At 54.4% G+C, this 21,317-nt stretch overlaps 1 protein-coding gene across 1 annotated transcript in view; it reads left to right on the top strand.

Moving 5' to 3' along the window:
• CLPTM1 (CLPTM1 regulator of GABA type A receptor forward trafficking) overlaps positions 1-21,317 on the top strand; it is a 29,215-nt gene that overhangs the window by 5,816 nt on the left and 2,082 nt on the right. Inside the window, exons 3-11 of the mRNA XM_082438708.1 lie at positions 7,567-7,690; positions 8,568-8,726; positions 11,113-11,230; positions 15,514-15,599; positions 16,416-16,536; positions 17,126-17,370; positions 18,484-18,577; positions 20,724-20,914; positions 21,182-21,277. Coding sequence (XP_082294834.1) covers positions 7,567-7,690; positions 8,568-8,726; positions 11,113-11,230; positions 15,514-15,599; positions 16,416-16,536; positions 17,126-17,370; positions 18,484-18,577; positions 20,724-20,914; positions 21,182-21,277 — 1,234 coding nt within the window. The remainder of the gene's footprint in view (positions 1-7,566; positions 7,691-8,567; positions 8,727-11,112; positions 11,231-15,513; positions 15,600-16,415; positions 16,537-17,125; positions 17,371-18,483; positions 18,578-20,723; positions 20,915-21,181; positions 21,278-21,317) is intronic.

Raw genomic sequence — 21,317 nt, 5'->3', positions numbered from 1 at the left:
GGAGCACGGGCTCTAGGGCGCGGGCTCAGTAGTTGTGGCACACGGGCTTAGTTGCTCCGCGGCATGTGGGATCTTCCCGGACCAGGGCTCGAACCCGTGTCCCCTGCATTGGCAGGTGGATTCTTAAGCACTGAGCCACCAGGGAAGTCCCCAGATGTAGCTTTGGTTTTGTTCATTGAAAAAAGTTCAAGTAAGAAAAACATAAAGAGGAAGGGAGGGAATTCTCTGGCAGTCCAGTGGTTAGGACTCCGTGCTTCAACTGCAGGGGGCACAGGTTCGATCCCTAGTCGGGGAACTAAGATCCCGCAAGCCATGTGGCGCAGCCAAACAAACAAATTTTTTAAAAAAAGAGGAAAGGAAAGAATCACTGAGGATTACCATCATTACTGTACTGCTGGAGATCCTTTTTACTTTCTCATAATTGTGGGGGCTGGAAGTCTGAGATTAAGGTGTCAGGATGTCTGGTTTCCTCTGAGGCCTCTCTCCTTGGCTTGTAGCCGGCCGTCTTCCTGTCTTCATATGGTCTTTCTTCTGTGTTGTCTGTGTCCTAATCGCCCCTTCCTATATGGGCAGCAGTCAGACTGGATTAGGGCCCACCCTAAATAATGACCTCACTTAGCCTTAGTCACCTCTTTAAAAGCCCTATCTGCACATGCAGTCACTGAGATACTGAGGGTTAGAACTGCAACACATGAATTTGGAGGGGGGCGGGATACAATTCAGCCACAACATCTGCATTACATAAAATTTAGCATTTTAACTATCTTTAAGTGCACCACTCAGTGGCATTAAGTATATTGACATTGTTGTGCAACCGTCAAACCATCCATCTCCAGAACTTCTTCATCTTCCCCAAACTGAAACTCTGTACCCATTAAACACTAACTCCTCGATTCTCCCTCCTCCCCCCAGCCCCTGGCCACCACCATTCTGCCTTCTGTTTCTGTGAATTTGACTGCTCTGGGTACCTCCTGTAAGTGAAGTCATACAGGCTGTGCCTTTGAGACTGGCTGGTGGTGATCCTTTTACGCGTGGATGCATATGACTGTTTCCAGGCACCGGGAGCACAGGGCCTGCCTTCTGGAAGCCTGGCCTCTGAGTGAGGCCCTGGGGAGCTGCTGGGAGGGCGCAGGGGGATCTCTCTGGGACTGGGATTCTTCATCCGTGGAGCCCCTCCTTTCTCTTCACCATGCCACTCCCTCCCCTCCCCCCACCTCCGTGTCCAATAAGGACTTAGAATTTTCTTATGTATCAGTTTCTTCTTTCCATGCTTCAAGCAGCTAGGAATAAAGGTTATTTTTATCTTTCCCTTCATTTTTACATAAGAGGTAGCCTATTTTACACAGTTCTACACCTTGGTTTATTTTCATTAACACTATATGTTAGAAATCTTTCCACATCAGTACATAAGGGAGCTTTCTTCAGATAGACGTTTTTAATACAACCACAGTGCAGGCTAATTTCCGTCCTTAGGACCAGGCGCCACCAAGAATCAGTCCCAGTGCGTGCTGGAAGACCGTCTCCATCTGGAGTTCTTAGATGGGATTCAAGGTTTGTTTTCAGGGGCCTGTGAACTCTCTGAAGCATCAAGCAGATTGCATGAGAATGGCCTTTTTTGAGAGTAGAGGGTAGAGCCCATGGTTTTCAGCACATCCTCCAACTGTACCAGTGGTTACCTGGAGTGGGGGCGGGGTGGGAGGGAGAGTTGTCGTATGTCTTTTCATACACTTAAATTTTCCCCGTGAATGTAGAATGCCTACTTGGGGTGGGAGGGAGGATACGAAGTTGAAAAGCATTAGGTGAGGGCCAGCCCTGGTGTCGTAGGTCAGGGCTTCCTGGTCTGGGATGTGGGGGTGGAGGGCCCACAGTGAGCAGATGTTCTTCACAAAACTGGGGGTCTAGAATCCTACAGAAAGTCCAGTCCAGTCGGCCTTGTCTCCTCTACACACGGAGACCCAGGAGCCCGCAGTGCGTGGGCCCCCTGCAGGCCACACGCTAAGCCGGGGCAGAGCTGCCTGTGGGTGTCCTTGCTCGCACACTCTCCCTTGGCATATTTACTAAAATGGGAGCCTCCCTTGGAAATGGAGGTGTCCCCAGGAATCGCCAGTTCCAGACCTTCCCCAGCCGTGTGCATCAGGGACCTCCTGGGGCGGTGGGAGGCAGCAGATAGCTCAGCTGGGCCGTGGCCCCTGAGGCCCCGGACCCCAGGGCTCCATGGCTTGTACAGGCAGAGGCAAGTCCCTGTGCCTGATGCTGCCCTTTGGCGTGGTGTGGGGCTCAGCAGGAAGGCACCCACTCACGCTAGAATTCTCTTGTAGTGTTTTTCCATTCTGAAGTTTTTTGTATGCCTTTTTCCTATGAGGAAAATAGCAATAATAGCTAACACTTCTAAAACACTTACTGTATGTACCAGGCTCCATTCTAGATGATGTATGTGTGTGTGTGTATATCAATGCATTTAATGCTTGTAGACAACCCTACAAGGTAAGAAGTGTTGTTATCCTTATTTTTTTTCTTTCATTTATTTATTTTTGGCTGCTTTGGTTCTTTGTTGCTGTGTGTGGCTTTCTCTAGTTGCGGTGAGCGGGGACTACTCTTCGTTGAGGTGCGCGGGCTTCTCATGGCTGTGGTTTCTCTTGTTGTGGAGTGCAGGCTCCAGACGCGCGGGCTTCAGTAGTTGTGACACATGGGCTCAGTAGTTGTGGCTCACGGGCTCTAGAGCACGGGCTCAGTAGTTATGGCACACGGGCTTAGTTGCTCCGCGGCCTGTGAGATCTTCCCAGACCAGGGCTCGAACCCGTGTCCCCTGCATTGCCAGGCGGATTCTTAGCCACTGCGGCACCAGGGAAGCCCTGTTATCCCTATTTTAACTGTTGAGGAAATGGAGGCCTAGAGAGGTTAAGAGTCTTGCCTGAGGTCACCCAGTCGGGAAGTAGGAGAGCTGGGCCTCAGATCCAGATATTGCAACTTAGAGGCTGAGCACTTAACTTCTCTGCTATACGGTTGATCCTTGAACAACATGGGGATGGGGGGGGGGGGGCGACCCTGTGTATCCACGTATCACTTACAGTTGGCCCTCTGTACTAACGATTCCTCCATATCTCTGGTTCCACATCCACAGATTCAACCATCCATGGATCGTGTAGTACTGTAGTATTTACTGTTGAAAAAGATTCGTATAAGTGGACCCACGCACTTCAAATCTTTGTTCTTCAAGGGTCAACTGTATTGCTTTTCACACCTACAATCAATAAGTACTTGTCTCATTTAATAATTACAGAGCTGCATGTATCTGAGAGACCCGAATTAACACAATAGAAGTTTCCCTCTCTCATGTACTATTCTGGACCTAGGCAGACCAGGATTCTGCGGTCTTCTGCATCCCAGATTCCTTCCTGCTCTTTGTTCCACCATTGCTAGGTTTTGCCCTTTATCCTCATGGCCTAATATGGGTGCTGAGGATGAGACCATCACGTCCACATTCCAGGAGGGAAGAAGAAATAAAGGAGGGTTGCTCTTTCTCTTTAAGACACTTCCCCAAAGTCCAGTAAACACACTGCTTTTACATTTTATTGGCCAGAACTTCACCATGTGTCCACACCTGGCTGTAAGGCTGGATTTTGTAGTCTTTATTCCAGGTAACCAAGGGATCCAGTTAAAATTTAAGAGTCTTCTTTCTGAGTGAAAAGGGAAAGATGAATATTGGGAAACAACTAGCAGTCTGCTACAGTTTTATTGTGGGGCTTTTTTTTTTTTTTTTTTTAAGTTTATTTATTTATTTATTTTTGGCTGTGTTGGGTCTTTGTTGCTGTGCGCAGGCTTTCTCTAGTTGCAGCGAGTGGGGGCTACTCTGTTGCGGTGCGCGGGCTTCTCATTGCGGTGGCTTCTCTTGTTGCGGAGCATGGGCTCTAGGCACACAAGCTTCAGTAGTTGTGGCTCGCGGGCTCTAGAGCACAGGCTCAGTAGTTGTGGCGCACGGGCTTAGTTGCTCGGCAGCATGTGGGATCTTCCCAGGCCAGGGCTCGAACCCGTGTCCCCTGCATTGGCAGGTGGATTCTTAACCACTGCGCCACCAGGGAAGTCCGGGGCTTTTATTTTTGTTCATTATAAAGTATTCAAAAAGAAAAGCATAAAGAAGAAAATAAAAAATCACCTGAAGGTAACCATCATTCATCATTACTGTATTGGTGGTGATCCTTTCCCATGTTGATTCATGTGCATGCTGCTTTTATTGCTCATAATTTTTTTTAAGATAGTATTGTGTTTTGAGGCATTTTGGTTTTTTTTGCTTACCCCTAGGCCTTCCTTATTCCCCCAAACCAAGGGAATCCATTTTAAAGTCTGATGTGTATTTTATACCTTTCTCTACTTTTATGTTGACGTAAAGGTGCATTACAAATTGTTGGGTTTTTTTTTTAATTATTGTAGCAAAATATGTACCATTAATTAAAATATGTACCAATATGTACCATATATTAAAATATGTACCATTAATTATTGTGGCAAAATATGTACCATTTTTAAAAAAATTATTTATTTATTTATTTATGGCTGTGTTGGGTCTTCGTTTCTGTGCGAGGGCTTTCTCTAGTTGTGGCAAGCGGGGACCACTCTTCATCGCGGTGCGCGGGCCTCTCGCTATCGTGGCCTCTCTTGTTGCGGAGCACAGGCTCCAGACGCGCAGGCTCAGTAGTTGTGGCGCACGGGCTTAGTTGCTCCGCAGCATGTGGGATCTTCCCAGACCAGGACTCGAACCCGTGTCCCCTGCATTGGCAGGCGGATTCTTAACCACTGCGCCACCAGGGAAGCCCCAAAATCTACCATTTTAACCATGTTTAAGTGTATAATTCTGTGGCATTAAGTACATCCACATTAGTGTGCAGCCATCACTGCCATCCATCTCCAGAACTTTTTCATCTTCCTCAACTGAAACTGTCCCCATTAAACACTAACTCCCACTTCTCTTTCCCGCAGCCCAGGTTTTTGCTTTTGTTTTAACCTAGTATGTTACACAAAAATGGATGGCTACTCTGTGCACTTTCCTTCATCTTGCCTTTCTCTTTAAACAGTGTATCCTGTAAATATCTCCACTTCATTTACAACTCAAAGACTGTGTATTATGTCTATTCAATTTTGTAAATTGAGAAAATGACTCTTAATATATCTGTTTTAACTAAGTGTCATTTTGTTTCTACTTTGTTTTTTTTCCATCATGTTATTCAGAGTGGATACTTCTGAAGCGTGCTCTCCATGTACATTTTGAGGGTTTTGTAACATTCTGAAACCTCCAGTCCTGAGCATCTCAAATTTTGGTTTCTTTTTTTTTTCTTTTTTTTTTTTAAATTTTTATTGGAAAATGGTTGCTTTACAATGTTGTGTTAGCTTCCACTGCACAACAGAATGAATCAGCTACACACATACAGATATCCCCTCCCTTTTGGACTTCCCTCCCGTTTAGGTTACCACAGTGCCATTGGGTAGATTGGTTTTTGTTTCTGCTGGTTCTCACTCATAGAGTATTGTTTCCTTGTGCTCCTGGCTTGTCTTTGGCTGTGTGTTGATCATCATACTTGGAAAATTGTTTATAGGAATCATTTCAGGCCTAGGATGAACCTGTTTTCCTACAGAGAGGACTTGCTTTGCCTCTGCTGGCTGCCTGGGGCATTGTCATTCGGGGTCTCCTTGTACCAGGTTCAAGGCTCTGGCTGTGCCCACCTGGTGTGCGACTCTGAGGAGGGCTAGGCCACACCTGCTTCCCCTTGTCCTTGGCGGGGAGCCCTGTGGAGTCTTAGCTTCTCATAGAGTAGGTCTCTGGTTACTTTGTGTGGGCCCTGGGCTGGCGTTTTTGTTCACCCATCAAAACACCTAGCAGATGTCCTCAAACACAAAAAAGAAGCTTCCAAAAAAAAAGGAAAAACAACAAGGACTTACTGTATAGCACAGGGAACTATATTCAGTATCTCATAATAACATATAATGGAAAAGAATCCTAAAAAGAATATATATACACATTATATCATATATTATCAATAATATATATATATATAAATATGTGTATATATAACTGAATCATGTTGCTGTATACCTGAAACTGAATCTAACACAACATTGTAAATCAACCATACTTCAGTTAAAAAAAGAAGAAGCTTCCAGGGTTCCTTTACTTTTTTTTTAAAATTAATTAATTAATTAATTTGGGGGCTGCGTTGGGTCTTTGTTGCTGCGCGTGGGCTTTCTCTAGTTGCGCTGAGCAGGGGCTACTCTTCGTTGTGGTATGCAGGGTTCTCATTGCGGTGGCTTCTCTTGTTGCAGAGCATGGGCTCTAGGCACGCGGGCTTCAGTAGTTGTGGCACAAGGGCTTAGTAGTTGTGGCTTGGGGGCTGTAGAGTGCAGACTCAGTAGTTGTGGCGCACGGGCTTAGTTGCTCCGCGGCATGTGGGATCTTCCCGGACCAGGGCTCGAACCCGTGTCCCCTGCATTAGCAGGTGGATTCTTAACCACTGTGCCATCAGGGAAGCCCCGTAAACATATACTCTTAAAAGCACTGAAGAATGGACAAGACTGCAGACTTACCTGGCAAAAACTGAAAGGAAGATGGGAACCAAAGAAGTAAAGAAGGACTTCCCTGGTGGCGCAGTGGTTAAGAATCCGCCTGCCAATGCAGGGGACACGGGTTCGAGCCCTGGTCTGGGAAGATCCCACATGCCGCAGGGCAGCTAAGCCCGTGTGCCACACTACTGAAGCCCAGGTACCTAGAGCCTGTGCTCGGCGACAAGAGAAGCCACCACAATGAGAAACCTGCGCACCGCAACGAGGAGTAGCCCCTGCTTGCTGCAACTAGAGAAAGCCCACGCACAGCAACGAAGACACAACACAGCCAAAAATAACTAAATTAAATAATTAATTAATTACAAAAAGAATATATGTTTACATGTATTATATATATAAACTTGATTAAAAATATATAAGAAAATAGAAGAACATATAGAATATGTTGCTATATCAAGATATATAATTGTAAGTGTAAAACTGGTGTTAGTATATTCTTACTATATTAATTTTTATCAAGCCTTTTCAAGTTGTTTCCAACAGGAAAGTTGGTCTGAATAACCTAGCCCAGTGTTACTAAAAATAGGGACTCACCCATTACTTACTGTTTGCTTCTGCAGTTTTCAGTTGATTTGAAGTTCTGAAATGTTGCTGTCCCTAATGTCTGTGTCTCTAAAATGCTGGGATTCCAGATTCTAGGGTTCTCACACTTTGGGATTCCAGGGGACTGGGACGTTAGGTTTCCTAGTTCTGAGGTTTCGAGAGTCGAAGCCCCTGCAGCCCTGTGGCCACCAGACTCCAGGGAGTCAGTGCCAGGCATCTGGGGTCTGTCCCCGGACATGGCCTTTGGGGGCATCTTGTCTTCTCAGCAGCCCTGCCCCTGCCTTCTCAGGGACCCTCCCTACTTGATCAGCCCCCGGGTCAGGCCCTGGCAGGTGCTGAGTCGGAAGGTCAAGCAGATCCACGTTGGAAAGAAAAGGCATGGGGACTCACCGCCTGCCCTGCTTGCCTCCTCAGGATCTTCATCATCTGGGCCATCAGCAGCTGGTTCCGCCGAGGGCCGGCCCCTCAGGACCAGGCAGGCCCCGGAGGAGCCCCGCGTGTCGCCAGCCGCAACCTGTTCCCCAAAGACACTTTAATGGTAACCACCAGCTGGGAGGCCAGACCCGGGAGAGGAGCGGGTGGGGGAAGGTGTGGGGGAGTGACATGGGCTGTTGGGACAGACGCGGTCCCTGGTCACTGTCAGGTCTGTGAACGGGTCCAGGGTTGAGAGACTCCAGGTGCATCTTCAGCCCGTGAAATCTGAGTCACTCAAGTGACACTTATAAGGAACAAGTAATTCTTTTGGGTTTGTGATGGTATTCTTTCTAGGTAGAGGGACTTTGTTCAGGAGCATCTGCAACAGGTGTTCTAACCTCAGTAATCTCGACCTCTCCCACCTTTGCGGTTCTCTGCAGCTCTGGGATTCCTGATTTCATGGAATTCTGGCCAGCAGGGTGACCACCACTCAGCTGTTCTTTATCAGTGGGCCTTCTGGGCTCTGGACAGAGATGGCCACGGGGACTTGGGAAAGGAGGGAGTTCTGAGGCCAGCTCCCCAGTTCCCCTCGGTTCTCAGTAGCCGGCTGACACTCCTGCACATCTTGACTGTGCTTTATCCATAAGCCTGCGGAGCTCTGACCAAGAAGCCCATGAGAGGCTGAGAGGGAAGATGACTCAGGGAGGTCCGGATCCTTTCTAACCCCAAATTCTAATTGGCAGGCTGGCCATTGTTTAATTGTTTTTGCTCTTAGACGTCACAGACTCAGACCAGGGCAGACGTGGTGGGGGTGTGAGGAAAGAGAAAGGTTATTCTACTAGCTGCTGCTCTTCTCTCCACTAACCGCCCCCCCCCCCCCGCAAATTGTTCATGTTAGTGTGCTGTTAGTGCCGCAGCTCTTCCTCGCTCTTTATCTGTCAGCCTTCAGAGGGTCCTATAAGCAGCCCTGACTAAGCTCCGCCCACTTCCCCTCCCAACAGAACCTGCACGTGTACATCTCAGAGCACGAGCACTTTACAGACTTTAATGCCACATCAGCGCTCTTCTGGGAGCAGCATGACCTTGTGTATGGCGACTGGACTAGTGGCGAGAACTCAGACGGCTGCTACGAGCACTTTGCTGAGCTCGACATTCCACAGGTGGGACGGCTTCTGGTTCCTGGCCCCAGGGCTGTGCGGCTAGCACTGAGGGCATTTCCTTGAACCAACTCCCAGTCCTGCAATCGGGAGTCCAGGTTCCAAGCCTGGCTCTCCTCTCAGTTCACATGCTTTGTGACCACAGGCGGGTCCCTGAGGTCTCTGGGCCTTGTCTTCCCCACCTCTCCATGTGGATGGAGTTGGAATTGGCCTAGGATCCTCCCAGCTACTTTCAGGGTTGTGTAAATCTGTGGTATGAACCGGTGAAAGATTAGTAATCATCCCTGGGGGTGGCCAGTCAGCCAGCCTGGTTTGAAAATAATAGTTAATGTTGATTAAGTGCTTACTACGTACAGGGCACCAGCCTAGGCTGACTGGTGGAAACCTCCCAGCAACCCTAGGAGGTGGGAACTATTATTTCCATTTGACTGATGAGGAAACTGAGGTACAGAGAGGCCCCACCCGAGGTCACACAGCCGGTGTGAACTGAACTGAACTCAGGCTGTCTGGCTCCGGACTCTGACAGCCCCAGTTCAAATCCTGCCTCCTCCAGGGAGCTCTCCCTGACACTCAGGCTCAGCCAGCACCCTCTCTGGGCTCCCCAACCCAAGCCGTGCCAGCTCTGGGGGGCTGTCACTACCTGAATATGGATCTGTTTTCCCCACGGGACCATCTTGGTCACAGCTCTGTCCCCAGCTCTGCCCAGCAGAGGACTGGGTGCAGAATCAGCGGCTGTTGAACAATCAGTGAATTTGATGAATCTGTGAATGTTGACATCTCTTGGGGGCTGCTCTCTCCTTCCTTTCTCCCCATCAAGTCTTCTCCTCAGTCTCCTGGGAAGGAGGGAGCATCTCTGCTCTGTCCGGCTCTGTCTGGGTCTGTTTGGGTAGCTGGAAGCAGTGGTGGATGCGTTCTTTCTGAGGCAGACGGGACAGCCCGTGCTGAGAGGTGGCTCCCGCCGAGACCTCACGCCCGGCCCCCAGACCCCAACCCCAGATCCGAGGAGGACAGAGGGGCACTAAGCCAGGCAGTGAGAGCTGCTTGCAGGGACTTGGTGCTCACCCTCCTTCCCAGCTCTGTGGCGGGAGAGTGTCTAAGTTGTACTTGATTTTAATTTGTGGAGGTGACTGAGCCGCGACACAGGCCAATGCCATCGGAAGAAGAATTTACTACTTACATTTCCCGAGAGGAGGGGGCCCACCACACTACGCAGGGCCACATGGGGAAGCACCAGGTTTGGACAGGAGCAGAAGGGGCAAGGGGAGGCCTAGGCCGAAGCCTTTATTGAGGTTTCCGCAGGAAAGGCAGGGCAGGTGGGGAAACACCTTAGGACTGGCCTGCTTGGTTGATGTGCGGGCTCTGGGCTAGAGGGGTGGTCTGTAGTTGTCTGGTACCTGCCCTGAGTGATTCAGTGCGGCCTGGTGTGTGAGAGATCAAGGGGGTGGTTGGGGTGTGGACTTGGGTTTGTTGGCTTGCATTTTAAAGGTATGTTCAGAGGCAGGCGAGTTGTTTATTATTTCCAGGAATCAGCTGGCCCTGGGAGGGGCGGTCTCTCCCCTGCCAGATGTGAAAACAGCATGAAATATAAAAACATGGTTGACACAGAGGTGGACTTAAAAGGCAGGGCAGTGAGGACACAGCGTGGCCAGGTGAATCCCAGCTCACCACGAAGGTCAGACAGAGAGGCTGCAGTGCGGCCTCAGCCACCCGCCCTGCGCCTCAGGCAGGTGGCCACCCCACTTCAGTTTCCTCATCTGGGTGGGTGTGGCAGGGGGTTGAGAATAGTAGGTGAAAGGCCCGGGCAGAGAGGTAGGACACAGACGGTGAGAGGCAGGGCCACGGGAGAGCCCACAGACGGGGTTCGGATCCACTTACTCGCTGCCCGTAGCCTCTCTGTGTGAGCCCCAGTCACCGCATCTGGAAAATGGGGTAATAACATGACCCAGCGCGCAAGGTTTACATGAGTTATACAGATGTGAACTCACTGGATTGGGCAGTTACCATTTGAAGTGCCAGAGTGGTATCCGGCCTTCATTGTTTTACCGTTTAATGAATTAAGGCTGCTGACGTTTATTGAGCTCCTATTCTGTGCTTGAGTGACCGCGCTCAGCGCTCTCAGATAATCCTTACAGCCCTGCCGTGCCCTCAGTGCTGAGGATCTGCGTCCTGCAGGTGGGCCCTGAGGCTCAGCGAGGCGAAGCCTGAGGCCACACAGCCATTGTGTGCTAGAGCCTGGTTTTGAATTTGAGCCTAACTCCAGTGTCTGGCCCCTAACCACTGAACTACACTGCCCACCCTGAACACTCAGTAGACGGGGGTGGGGAAGCCGTGGGGGGCGGGCGTCATGAGGGGCTTCACTGTTCCTTGTCCCCGTCGGACCGCCTTGCAGAGCGTCCAGCAGAACGGCTCCATCTATATCCACGTCTACTTCACCAAGAGCGGCTTCCACCCAGACCCCCGGCAGAAGGCGCTGTACCGCCGGCTCGCCACGGTGCACACGTCTCGGAGTAAGTCCCTCTCCATCCTGGGGCCCCCGTGGTGCCGCGGGCCTGGACTCCCAGGTCCACGAGGGCAGGCAGGAACCCTGTGCTCAGGGAGGCTGGGGTTGGTGGCCGGGCTCGAACCCCGCGTACCCTCCATGCCTCTGGACACCTGTGGGCAGGCAGGAGAGGAATCGGCTTAGAAAGAGCAGGTGGAGATAGGGACTTCCGAGAAGAGGAAGGGCGAGGCCGGCGTGTGCACAGTACCGGGCCTGGTAGAGCAGACACTCCAGAATAGTCTGTGAGAGAACCATGGCTAGATTAAATGAGCAGAGGGAGACTGGAGGCCCTTTGCCATTAGTTGCATCCGGTGTGCTCTCCGCGACTGCATCTGCGTCGGCCGCTTCTGGAATGGGTGCCGCACAGTGGCCTCCCTGGGGGCTCCTGCGGGGCCGTGCGAGGCTCCCAGGCTGCGGGTGTGAATGCATCCTGCGTGGCTGCGCTGTGAGCCTCCGCCCGTGCACGCGCACCTCTGAGTAGGGCCTGCCTTGACGAGGCAAGCTGGTGAGGGCCACGTCACCGGACAGGCCCCGTTCTCACCTCGCTGGCCACCCTCCTGGTGCCCCCCTGAGAATCCTGATTGTGTGAGCAAACCACAGGACTACCGGTGGCCCCAAGAAGCCCTGGGTCAGAACTGTGGCCATTTGGGACTTCTGACACGGCCTCATTTTGAAACTGAGATTCTCTCTGCCCAGGGCATCTTCTTTAAAAAAAAATTTTTTAAATCTCTTGTTATAAGTACATGGTTTAAAATTCAAGTAATTTAACCAGACAGCGACACTCATCTGTCTCCTGCTCTCCCCCTCTTGTGTTCCCCCAGTTTCCACTCCCCACAGGCAACTGCTTTAGCTGTTTCTGCTACTTGATCTCCAAGGCTCCCAATAATAAGATGATAATGCAATTTCTTGGTTTTTCAGTTTTGACATTATGTCTTGACTTCCTACTCTGGAAGAGGAAATCTCAACTCAGGAACATAATTTGATTAGATTCATATTCAGCATTCAAATGGTTTTGAGTGTGTGACTCTTCTTCCCATCTGAACCACACGGTGTGTGTAGTTTATTTTTCCTTTCCTGTCCAACATCTCCTTTTCCAGGAGGTTAATAATTGTTGGCATTTTTTTGCCTGCCCTTTGTGTCTTTTGTCCTTGAGTCCACTGTCTCCTGATCGGCAGTTGTGGGACTCTCTCGCTGCACTTCAGTTTCAGCAGATCTGGAGGACAGACAGCCCCCCACACCCCCCTCCCGAAAGCCCCCCGTTCCCTTCATGTGAATTTTGCGTGCCCCACCTCACTTTGATTCTGCTGCGCCTGTGGACTTGGTTAAGATCCCTCTGGCTGTTTTTTGCGGCGCAGCGACAGATGTACTTTAATTTGCATGGGTTAGGTCTTTTCCTACCTCTTTTGGTATAAAAATAACCCAAAGGATGAGAATTTTTTTTGTGACCATCTACACTGGATGAAACAAAACTCTAGTGACCGTATGTCAGTACCCAAAGCTGATTTGGAAAAGTCCCCCAGGTGTGCTAAGCGCTGTTCTAAGCAAGTATGTCTGCGGACCGTGCTCTGTAGGGCGTTCCGCCCGGCTGGCTGGCTGGCTGGCTTCCATGGAGCGCATCTGCGAAGATGCGGGCAGAGGCGGGCTGAGGGGGTGTGGCCTGCAGGGGCCATCCCCACGGAGGTGTCCCCGAAAGTCTGGGTTACATGTGCCTGATGCTTCAGCGGTTGCTTTGAATGTGACCCAGGTGGGCGGCTGCTGGCTTGCGTGCCAGTTACACCCATCAGCCACGCTCAGTGCCAGCATCTGTTGTGGTTTCGTCTCTGGTGAATGTGATCGTGTCACTGTGTGGTGAGGTCGTGTTCATGGTCAGTGTGACAGATGTTGGTGTGGTCTGCAAAATAGAATCTGCAGCCTGTGGACCTGAGAAGCCAGCGGGATCCCCCAGGCTTGCCTCACACCTGGGCCCCCTTCGGGCAGGGGCTTGAAGGGACACGGAGCTGGCCGCCGGCCCACTCCAGGGCACAGAGCGACAGTGTGGGATCGGAAAAGCCCCCTCCTCTCTTCCCCAAAGGGCCAGTGGTCAGCACTCTAGCACAGTACTGTCCCAGAGGGATACAGTGCCCGCCACAGAAGGCATTGTAAGTTTTCTAAGTGGCCACGTTAAAAAAAAAAAAAAGACCATAAAATGAATGTTAGTAATTTATTGAGGTCAACGTGTTGTCGTTTCAACATGTAATCCGTATAAAAAATTAATGAGGTATTCTCCGCTATTCTTCTTCCTGCACTAGGTTTCAAATTTCAGTGTGTGTTTTGCACTCAGCACATTTCAGTCTCAACCAGCCACATTGTCAGTACTCAGGGTATAGTTTAACTCCAAGAAAAGGGGGCTTCTTCCTCCCTACGGAAGCCAGGTCCATCTCATATCATAACCCCATCTGCATGCCACCAAGTTGCAGAATGTTCTCCACCTGAGCCAAAGTCTGTCTCCTCTGGGGCTGGCCGGGCACGGTCCCTCCCTTCCCTGGACAGCCTCTCATGGGTGTGGAAGACAGCGGAGCATGTACCCGGGGAATTTATTCTCCAGGATGCCCACCCTTGGGTGTTTACTGCTTTCCCCTGATGTGGGAGCAAGGTCTCAAATGCGTTAATTGTGATAGAAGTGATGAGATGATATTCATGGGAACCATAAGAGCAGCTGGCCCCCGGGCTGAAACCCTGAGTCAATTCCCAGAAGTGGTTTTGAACTTGAGCTCGTCCATAGAATCCAGAAGCCCCTGGTTCTGAGCGGGTGGGAGGGATCTGGGCCCTGTGGCGTGTGTCAGTGTGACATGCAGGGCTGCTCTGCTGGCTGGGCTCCGTAGAGCAGAGAGCCACTTCCCAGTGGTCCTGCCCAGAAGAGGCGAGGCTTTAATCCCCATTCTCCGGAGGGGGTACTGAGGCCCAGGGAGGTGATGTAGCTCACCAACGTCCCTCAGTTCATGGGAGACAGAGCCAGGATGTGACCCCAGGAGCCCCGCTCTTGGCCAGCTCCCTCTTTCATTTCCCCATCTCTCCCTAGCACCTGGGGGCAGGATAGAGAAATCACAGGAGGGATAGGCCATGTGTTGTCCCAGCATAAGGAGGAGCGGAAAAGTTACCCAGACCAGGGTGGAGGCGGGGAGATGGAGCGTGAACGAACGCCAGCCCTGTCCTCCTGGCATGTCTTGGCAGGGTTTGGGGCAGGGTGGCAGGGAGCCCGTGGCTGACCTGGCCTCTGCAAGAGGAAGTGAGGTCCACTCCTGCCCGGGGATTCACAGCGCCAAAGTACTTCTCACATTGGCGGCTCTCGGCCTTCTCCGGCCCTGTCTCGGCCCACCTGTTTATATTTATCAATCCTGCTGTTTGTCACTGTGGGGGGATACGGCAGGGCCCAAAACGGGCCCAGCCCCACCTGGGGTTTGCAGACTGGTTGAGGGGACAGACAGCAAACAAGTAAACCAGTGGGCAGGTGAACCAGTGGGTCGTGATGAACTGTTGTGAAGGAAACAGAAATGGCGAGGAGCACGCCCGGGCAGCCGCCTTCAGTGGAGTGGGCGGAAGGGACATTTAACCAGGGGCTGGAAGGGGGAGAAGGAGCCAACCAGGAAGATTCCAGCCATGCTGGATCCCTGCCAGGGAGGCGCAGCAGCACATCTGCAGGCGCATTTGAGGAGGAAGGAGTGGGGTGCGCAAGGATGAGAGGTGGCGAGGGCTGAGATTGGTGGGGCCGTGGTGAGCACCTCAGGGGCCCTGCCCGGGGCAGCGGGAGCTGTCTAGGATTCTGAGGCAGTAGGATGACTCGATCAGATACTTGGGTCTTAGGGGCAAGAGTGGCCACTGGGAGGCCAGTGAGGAGGTGACTGCGGTCATCCAGGAGGGGGCGCCGTGGCCGGCCTGGGGTGGGGCTCTGGAGGTGGGAGGCTGTGCTCGGATCTGAGGCATGTGCCGGAGGGGACATTCACCGGGGATGGGCTGATGGAACAGATGCAGCAAATCCTGGAGGAGGAGACTCCTGGGACAATTTGGTGGATGCCGGTGTCGCTGTAAAGATGGGGAGCCTGGGGCTGGGGTGAGATTTGAGAAGGCAGTGCAGGCTTTCTGGTTGTCGTTATTGCCGGTTGGCAGGTGGAAGAGTGGGAGCCGGGAACCGGGTGGGCAGAGGTCTGGGGCCTGGGTCCCGCGAGTGCCAGCAGGTCTCACATCCACCCCCTTTCCCTGCCTCCTCGCCCTCAGTGATCAACAAATACAAGCGCCGGCGGTTTCAGAAAACCAAGAACCTGTTGACGGGAGAGACGGAAGCTGACCCAGAAATGATCAAGGTAAGCACGAGCAGAGCCGTCGAGTTCTGGGGGTGCCGTCCGGCCCATTCCCAGCCCAGCAGCCGGACCACGGGGGTTGTCTTCTGACACCACCACTGAGCTGCTGGCAGCCGGGGGCTTTCACCTCTCTGAGCCTCAGTTTCCCTCCCTGGAAACTGGGTTAGAACGTAGAGCTAGCTCTCAGGGAGTGGGGGCGTTGCCGGCGAGGTTACAGCTGACCTCCAGCAGTGGCAGGGCGGGTGCTCTGTGCTCCGTACACGCACCCACCTGGAAGCCTCGCGCCAGCCCCGTTGCGTGGGTCCCGTCACAAGGAGACTTACACGAAGTATCACAGCCAGGAGTGGCAGGGCTGGGATTCACACCCAAGCAGCTGGACCCCGGAGCCCGGGCTTGGCCCGGCACAGACGAGGTACCCACTAACGTGGCTCTAGAAGGAATACTCCCGGTTAATCCGGGGACGTTAACCCGTGGTGGCACCAAGAGTCTTCCTCTCTCCACGAGGTGGTCCCGGGCGGGAGGGCGGCCCCTGAGTATGGAGGCTGCACGCGGGTCCCACACTTGTGCGGTCACGAGGCTGCACTTTGCAGCCTGGTGCACCGTCCCGTCCAGATGGGCAGGCTTGGGTTTTCTGCTCCATCAGGTGGCTGGGGGGAGCCAGGGCAGCGGGGTCTAGAGGCTGGCGCGGGGACTGGCCAGGGTGAGCCCTCGGCCAGCAGTTGCTGCAGTGGTTGCTCTTCTGTCGCGACTGTCACGGGAGTCCTCAGGAGGAAGCGAGCAGGTGCCTCTGAGACCCACCACCCCCCCGTCTCCCCTCAGAGAGCCGAGGATTACGGGCCTGTGGAGGTGATCTCCCACTGGCATCCCAACATCACCATCAACATTGTGGACGACCACACACCGTGGGTGAAGGGCAGCGTGCCTCCTCCCCTGGACCAGTGTGAGCTCCCGGCTGCCCACTCGGGCTCCTGACCAGGCCATTTTCTTGTCTCCTGGCCCCACCCCCAGCCCGAGATCTCTGACTAGGTCTCCACCCTCCCAAGCTTCCTGCCCCGCCCCTCTAGACACTCCCCTTTCTCTCCCTCCCACACCGCCTGGTGACCCCAGCCCTGACCACCTTGTGCCCAAAATGGTCTCATCCAGCCATGAGCTTTTTTCGGAAAAGGTGCATCTGTTGCCAGCCTTGGAAATTGGGGCAGCATCACTTAGGAACCCAGGTTTCGGACTTCTTTTACAAAAGCCTGACGCGTGGAGAGCCTCGGGGCAGCCGCAGTCTGGAGCTGAGCTGCAGCTGTCCCCTCAGCCAGGGCCTGCCCAGCCCTCCCTAGCCTGCCCTCTCCCTGACTCCTTGGCACAGCCCAGGAAGGTTCCCTGTGCCCCAGTCTCTGTCCCGGGGGCCCCACTGGGTCCCTGCAAACATCCGAATTTGACACCTTTGTCCCCAGAGGCTGAGGGGTCTCCCCACCCCCGTGGGTGCCTGTGGCCTCTGGTCCAGGCTGAGCGGTAACCCCTGCCCTGCGTGCCTGCAGATGTGAAGTTTGATGCCGTGAGCGGTGACTACTACCCCATCATCTACTTCAACGACTACTGGAACCTGCAGAAGGACTACTACCCCATCAACGAGAGTCTGGCCAGCCTGCCCCTCCGCGTCTCCTTCTGCCCGCTCTCGCTCTGGCGCTGGCAGCTCTACGCCGCCCAGAGCACCAAGTCGCCCTGGAACTTCCTGGGCGACGAGCTGTACGAGCAGTCAGATGAGGAGCAGGACTCGGTGAAGGTGGGTAGGTGGGGGGAGGGGGGGCGGGAGCTTCCCAGCCCCTTCCTGGGTGGCAGGAGGGGAAGGGGAAGTGGGCCAGGCTGCCGGCCTGGGGACTGCTAGCTGATGCTCCCCTGCCCGCAGTTTCACAACCTCCCAGCCACCCTCCCTGCAGTGGGCAGGAAACAGGCACTCGGCCCTCTGGCTCTGGCTGACTCTGGGGGTCCTGCCTCTGAGGCTTCCATGGTCCTCCTCCTTTTTTTTAAAATTTATTTACTTATTTTTGGCTGCGTTGGGTCTTCATTGCTGCTCACGGGCTTTCTCTAGTTGCAGCGACCGGGGGCTGTTCTTCGTTGCAGTGCGTGGGCTTCTCATTGTGGTGGCTTCTCTTGTTGCGGAGCACGGGCTCAGTAGTTGTGGCTCACGGGCTCTAGAGCGCAGGCTCAGTAGTTGTGTTGCACGGGCTTAGTTGCTCCTCGGCATGTGGGATCTTTCCGGACCAGGGCTTGAACCTGTGTCCCCTGCATTGGCAGGCGGATTCTTAACCACTGCGCCACCAGGGAAGTCCCCATGGTCCTCCTTGTCACGGTTTTTATGTTTGCAGGGCCCGGCCCTCTGGGTCTGGATCTGCCCCTCCCTGCTTCTTCGGCCCCATGTTCTGCCTCCCTGACTTTGGGCTCTGACTCCATGTGTCTGCTCCCTCTCACTGTGTCCTTGAATATCATTCTTCTCTGCCTGTGTCTGTCTTGTTGAGCCTGGTCTGTGCTTGCCTGGGGCTGTCTTTGGTGTTGGGTTTCTGTCCCTGGCTCTGACAGTCCCTTCATCTCTCAGTTATTTCTCTCCCTACCCCCATCACTGTCTCCCCATCTCTCCTCTGTCTCCATCTTCCTCCCTCCCTCTCCGTGCATCCCTCGCCTGCCTCTCTGTGCCCATCTGCCCATCTCTGACCGGCTCTCCTCCCGGCCAGCACCACACCCCGCTGGGAAGCCCTGGGGTCAGGTCTGGGGAATATCAGCAGGTTCTTCTGGGGCCCAGAGCAAGGAGAGATGGGTCGGCTAATGAAAGCACTGCAGCGGTCAGCCCCCGGCCGGGGCACGGCAGCGCTCACAGCCATCTCCCCCACCCCAACCCCAGGTTGCCCTCCTGGAGACCAACCCCTACCTGCTGGCGCTCACCATCATCGTGTCCATTGTCCACAGTGTCTTTGAGTTCCTGGCCTTCAAGAACGGTAAGGGTGGGACCCCGGGCCCTGTGAGAGGCCATGGGGGACTGGGGACAAGGGGGTGTGTGGTGGGAGGACAGGGCCTGCTCCCTCCCTCTTCCTCTCGGGCCCTCCCCCTACCTGGGGCCTGTCAGCCCCACTCTCCAGAGGCCTGGTGAGCAGCCGCCAACTCCCGCCCAGACACTCCCATCTACCGGGCGTGGTGCTGGCGGAGGGGCTGGGCCTGGTGTTGTGGCAAAGGCCAGGCCGGGGCCGCCAGGAAGCTGGGCCGGGGAACTCCAAGGCCGGGAGCAGGGAAGCCCCAGAGCTGCTTCTGCTGCCCTGCCCGGCAGGCCGCCTGTTGGGGAAGATCCCTCGGGTTGAGTGGACAGGGCCCACCTGAGTGGGAAAGTGACAGCCCTGTCCCAGAGGGCCCCGAGGTTCCAAAGGCCAACAGTGGTGATGGCCAGCGTTTGAGGGGGACCGGCCACATGCCAGGCACGGTTGGAGCGCCCTCCAGTGAGCGCATTGAGGCCCTGCAGCCACAGCCCCGTGAGGAAGCGTCGTTACCCCCACGATCATAGCAAGGACCCGGAGGCTTGGGGAGGTTGGTTACTTGCCCACAGTCACACAGCTCCCAAGTGGCAAGGCCAGGATTTAGATCCAGGCGTCCTGCTCCAGCTCCCACCTCATACTCCAGGCCCTGCTGGCCACTTCTTCCTTCCCTAGAGAACCCCGGTCTGAAGGAGGCCTGCTGCTCTGCAGCTTCTGGAAGTGGCAGTAGTAATGGGTATTATTATTATCATCATCATTCTTATTAAGAGGACATTACCATGATTGAGTTACCTTCTGGAAAATTATGACATCAAAACCGAACAGTAAGTGGTGCTGGCCCACCCAGTAGGGAGGAGGCTCTTAGCCGTGGTGCGTGGAGCCCTGGCTGTGCCGGGGTGGCGCGTGCTTGCAAACGCTCCTGCTGACTGCAGGCCGGCTCCCCTAGGGTCCCTTTTTTCCTAATGTCGAATGAAGGCACAGAGGGGGTGGTTACTTGCTCAGGGTCACAGAGCAAGGGCATGGGCCCTGGGTGAGCCCGGCCTTACACCCCGTGCTTGCTGCCTCTCTGGTCTGAGGCAGAACTCGGATCCACCCACCCCCACCAGAACCCTGTCTTCAGACGCATTCTTCCCAGTTAGGACTGGGGGGGGTCCTGTGAGTGTCCCCTTCATATCTCCTCAGGGTCTGATGGTCTGACGGGAGAGGTGTAAGCTTGCCAGGTGTGCTGGAGCTCTGGAATCAGTCAGAGCCGGGTGGGTGGCCAGCACCCGGGTCTTGCCCCTGTGTGACCTCGGGCACGGCTTCTCGCCTGGAAGACAGGCATCGTGCTGGGTCGGCCTGCTGTGGCAGCAGGTGTTGGACACACAGTCTGGGCAGAGTCCAGTGGTGCCGTTTTCCTCATCTGGCCGATGGGAAGACCAGGGCTGGGAGAGGGGCTGAGCTGGGCCCTGCGGGGGGTGGCGGGGGCCTGGGAGAGTAGTGCTGGAAGGAGCTTTGGTTGGCGAGCAGAGGCCATGGCCCCTGTGCATGCCCTGAGCGTGTCTGTGGGCCGGTTCCTTTTTTTTTTTTTTTTTTTTTTTGGCCACACCTCGTGGCATACGGGATATTAGTGCCCTGACTGGGGATTAAACCCACGCCCACTGCAGTGGAAGTGTGGAGTCTTAACCACTGGACCGCCAGGGAATGTGGGCTGGTTCCTTCATAGGTTCGGGGTGGTGGGCTGGAAGTGCACGTCCCAGACCTTCCCACCCAGCGGAGGCACCACGGCGCCACGGTGGACAGGTCAGGCTGTGTGGCCTTAGGGATGTGGCACTTAGCGATTGGGGAGCACCGGAACATGGCAGCAGTCACCGCCACCATCACTGCCAGTCAAGGGACCGGCCGCACCCTGGGGGGCAGGGTGTGTCCAGTGTGAGACTGCAGAGATCCTGCCTGCCTGGGGCTCCGGCTGGCGCCTGTGGAGCAGAGTGTCACCGGAAGGGGCAGTAGTGTGCACCCTTCTCCCGCGGCAGACCCAGCGCCGCCCCGGGGGTCTGAGGAGGACGGGGCTTGAGGGAGCTGCGGGAGGGACTCGGAGGCCCCTCACCCTCCTGGCTTCCTCCCCAACTCCTGTGCACAGATATCCAGTTCTGGAACAGCCGGCAGTCCCTGGAGGGCCTGTCCGTGCGCTCCGTCTTCTTTGGCGTCTTCCAGTCTTTCGTGGTCCTCCTCTACATCCTGGACAACGAGACCAACTTCGTGGTCCAGGTCAGCGTCTTCATCGGGGTCCTCATCGACCTCTGGAAGATCACCAAGGTCATGGATGTCCGGGTAAGGCCAGGCTGCCATGCTGTTTCAGAAGCTGCCAGGGGTTGGGAGCGGGGTCGTGTGGCCCGGCCAGACCCTGGAGCTGGCCCCTAGGGGATTCCCAACGCCTGCCGCACTCCCAAGACCAAGGGGATTTTCGCACCAGGGGATTTTTCGGGTCACACGTGGGGCAGGGGAACTGGGAACGGTGGGGAAGGGCAGGAGCTGGAACTGGCCTGGGGGACAGGAGCCAGCGTGGCAGCTGACTGCAGCCTCCCTCCCTGTCCGCAGCTGGACCGGGAGCGCAAGGTGGCAGGGCTCCTCCCCCGCCCAACCTTCAAAGACAAGTCAACATACGTTGAGTCCTCGACCAAAGTGTATGACGACGTGAGTGTCCCCCACAGTGGGCCCCAGGGAGGGTCTCCAG

Source organism: Balaenoptera physalus, assembly GCF_965194825.1.
Source record: "Balaenoptera physalus genome assembly, chromosome: 19".
Classification (NCBI taxonomy): domain Eukaryota; kingdom Metazoa; phylum Chordata; class Mammalia; order Artiodactyla; family Balaenopteridae; genus Balaenoptera; species Balaenoptera physalus.
The sequence above is the reverse complement of the archived record's forward strand: the minus strand, read 5'-3'. Positions and strand labels throughout refer to the sequence as shown.